Source organism: Monoraphidium neglectum (assembly GCF_000611645.1).
Source record: "Monoraphidium neglectum strain SAG 48.87 unplaced genomic scaffold scaffold04276, whole genome shotgun sequence".
NCBI lineage: Eukaryota > Viridiplantae > Chlorophyta > Chlorophyceae > Sphaeropleales > Selenastraceae > Monoraphidium > Monoraphidium neglectum.
This window is the reverse complement of record NW_014009353.1, coordinates 2,164-5,461: the sequence shown is the minus strand read 5'-3', so window position 1 is coordinate 5,461 and position 3,298 is coordinate 2,164. Positions and strand designations below refer to the sequence as shown.

Here is a 3,298-nt window from a genome sequence, read left to right as displayed (position 1 = left end):
GGCGGCAGCGGCAGCTGAGGGGCCGCGGCGGATCGCGGTTCCAAAATGGGGCCGAAGGTCGGCCAAGCTCGGAGGTGCGCAGCTGCATGGCAGGCGGGGCGGCACCCCGCAGGTCCTGTCGGCTGGACCCATGCTTCTGTGCAGTGTGCATGCGGCAAGTACGACGTGTGGATTCCTGGGCAGTTGACGCCTTACATGACAACTTTGACCTCTACACCCGGACACGGCGGGCCCTGTTGGCTCGGTATCGCACGGCCCGGCCGCGGCGAGGTGCTGCTTGCCGTTGCCATGGCCCCGCCCCGTCGTCGCCGCGCCCCGTGGCATGCACGCGCCCCGTGTGGTGGGCCCCTGCTTGCGTGTGAAATCGGATTGCGTGACACAGCGACGCGACACGCCGTGCCTGGGGCAATATGCTGTCCGCCCAGACTTTACAGCTGAGGACAAGGTTGCAAGCTACTCGTGTAAAACAAACAGCAGGCCAGCGCCCATCAGGAACGCTATACACAAGATTGGTGTTTGACGAGAGAGGGACGAAGAACAGCAATAAGCACAGCAGTGATGGACAAGCGCATAATCCATGCACCACAGCAAAAAAAAATCACCGCAAGCCGCCGCCCTCCTGCTGATCACGCACGAGCTTGCGACCAGGGCTCCAGCCCCGACCGCCGCCGCGGGCCGGGCGCCGGGGCGGCCGCTCGGGTCCCGCCTCGCTCAGCGGATGCTGCCGCCCGCAACGCTCGCGGCCGTGCACGGCCCCGCCGCCGTGGCCAGCGGGACGCCCCTGTAGCAGGCGACGCGGTCCGCGTTGGTGGCGAGGTCGGGCTGCACCGCTTCGAAGATCTTCTTCTTGGGGTTGAGCAGCTCGTCGGGCTCCCCGGGGTAGCCGGCGGCAGTGACGCGGTCCCCGGGCTTGGAGCCCTGCGGCGGCTGGATGAGCTCCACCTGGCAGGGGAAGGGGGGTCAAATTGCAGAGAAAAAGGATGTGGGTGTCTGTGAGAGAGAAAGGGGTGGCCGGTGACCTGGCTGGACGTGTTACTGATGGGCAGCGTCGGCGTGGCCGCGCGACACGGCAGGCAGAGGGCTGTGTGGCGGAGGAGGCGAGGTGAAGGGGCTGTCTGCAGGGAGCGCAGCCCGGGCACGCTGAGGGGAGGCAGGGCCGGAGGAGACATGTGCTACAGGCGTGCCGCCCGGAGCGAGGCCGGGCGCGGGGGCAGCCGGGCGCACCTTGCCGCTCTCTGGGTGCGTGGCTGCGAGCACCATGGCCTGCGAGGTGACGCCGCGCATGGCTGCGGGCTTGAGGTTGCAGAGGACCACCACGGGGCGGCCCTGCATCTCGTCCTCCGGGATGTGCTTCACCAGGCCGCTGACGACCTGGGGTTGGGTGAGAGAGGGTGAGAGCAGAGGATGATGGAGTGTGTGTGTGTGTATATGCGTGCTTGTGTGTGTGAGCGTGTGTGTGTGTGTGGGGGGGGGGGTTGTGCACACATGCATTTGTGTGTGTTGTGTAAATTGTATGTGCGTGTGCATGTGATTGTGCATATGGATGTGTGCGTTCTTGTAAAAATGCAAGCGCCGGCCGTTTGGTTGGTTCAGGGGCCACGCTGCCCCGAGCGGTGACATCAGCTCCATGCCCCCTGGAAGCGCACGCAAGGCCAAGGGCGCGCCTGGGCGCAAGGAACCCGCGGCGGGCCCGTCTGGCGCAGCGGCGCGACCTCGCGCGCCCCCGCACCTGCCGCGGCTGGTCCTCGCCCACGTCGATCTCCTCCACATAGAGTGAGTCCGCGTCGGGGTGACGCCACGCCTGGCGCGCGGGTGTGGCGGGGGGGCAGGGGAGGGCGCGGGGGGCGCTGTTGCAAAGAGAGCCCGCGGCGGGCTGCAGCGATGGGGTCTATAGCAATGCCGTGAATACGACTAGTAGAGGAATGAAGGGCTGCCTTCACTATCTCGCCCTCCCAGTTGCAGTTCGGGGGCCGCAGAGACGTTGCAAGCGGCTCACAAGCGAGGCGACGCCACCCGCGCGACAGGCTCGCCGTGTGCCGGCGGCCCAGGCGGATCGCCCTGCGCCCCAGGCTGCCACCACGGTGCTCAGCGGCCCTGTGCGCCAGGAGGCCAGCCGCGGGTGCGCCCCCTCACCTTCCGTATGAGGCCAACCCGGATGTCCAGCCGGCTGATGTCCACAGGGGCGTCCTTCTTATCGCCGCCGCCGCCGCCGCCGCCCTTCTTCGCCCCCGCCCCCGCTGCTGCGTCGCCCTTGCCGCCGCCCTTGCCGCCGCCCGCCACCGTCGCCTTGGCGTCCTTGCCGCCCTTGGCGCCGCCACCCGCCGCCGATGACGACGCCGCCGCCGGCTCCGCGCCCGGCCCCGCGGCCGCGTCCTGCTTGCCGCCATACCTGTCGCACGCGCGCGCAGGGGTTGCAACCCAGATGGCTGTCAGCAGGCGCAGGCAATCATGTGTGCGTGCCCGTGTACTTGTACGAGCACATCACAGCTCTCACAGGGCACGACGGCCGTGGCAGCATCAGCACAGGCGACCAAAGCCGCTGGCGGCGCTGCGCGCTGCCAGGGTGTCTGTAAAATTTCTCCCGCACAATGAGCAGCGCGTGGGCGCCGGGCCCCCTCCCCCCACACCCACCGCTGCCGCAGCCCCTCGATGACGTCATCAGGGATCTCCGCGATGAGCGGCGCCGGCGCCCCCAGCCTGTGCCCCGGCGCGATCAGCGTGTGCGGCGCCTTGGCCCCCGCCAGCAGCTCGTCGCTCAGCAGCGCCGCATCCTGGGGGGATGGATGGGGCAACGCGACGCGGATAAGGAAATAGATGGGGAGGGGGGCGGCGAGGCGGCAGGATAAAAGAACCGAAAGCGCGTCAGAGAGCAAGCGGGTGGGCATCAGCGTCGATGCGGGGTGCTGCTGGCGATACGGTGTGGGTTTGAGGGGGGAGGGCTAGTCGCCGCTCCCCAGGCGTGTCCACCCCTGGCGCCAGGGGCGGCGCCGCCGCCGCAAGCACGCCCTAGGAGCCGCGGCGCTTGGGGGGACGCAGGCGCGGGGGCCAGCACGGCGCGGCGCTGTGCGGCGCGGCGCGGGGGCGCGCGCCTGCGGCAGGGCGAGCTGCGCGAGGATCTTGTCTGTGAGTGAGGGCACGTAGGGTGCCACCAGGGCGGCCAGCAGCCTGATCATGCCCAGGCAGGCCGCCACCAGGGTGCCCGCGTGCTCGGGGTCCGTCTTGATGACCTGCGGTAGAGTCAGGGAGCGCGTCGAGTTTGGGGGGGATGGGGGGCGGGGCAGGATGGTGGCAGTGGCGG

General features: G+C 69.4%; 1 protein-coding gene across 1 annotated transcript in view; it reads right to left on the bottom strand.

Annotated features, from left to right (window-relative positions):
* Positions 1 to 711: 711 nt before the first annotated feature.
* The window catches only part of MNEG_14130 (methionyl-tRNA synthetase), a gene marked incomplete at both ends in the record, with an annotated part of 4,643 nt that continues 2,056 nt past the window's right edge, over positions 712 to 3,298 (bottom strand). Inside the window, 6 exons of the mRNA XM_014037398.1 lie at positions 712 to 942; positions 1,225 to 1,371; positions 1,730 to 1,801; positions 2,134 to 2,389; positions 2,632 to 2,771; positions 3,033 to 3,227. Coding sequence (XP_013892852.1) covers positions 712 to 942; positions 1,225 to 1,371; positions 1,730 to 1,801; positions 2,134 to 2,389; positions 2,632 to 2,771; positions 3,033 to 3,227 — 1,041 coding nt within the window. The remainder of the gene's footprint in view (positions 943 to 1,224; positions 1,372 to 1,729; positions 1,802 to 2,133; positions 2,390 to 2,631; positions 2,772 to 3,032; positions 3,228 to 3,298) is intronic.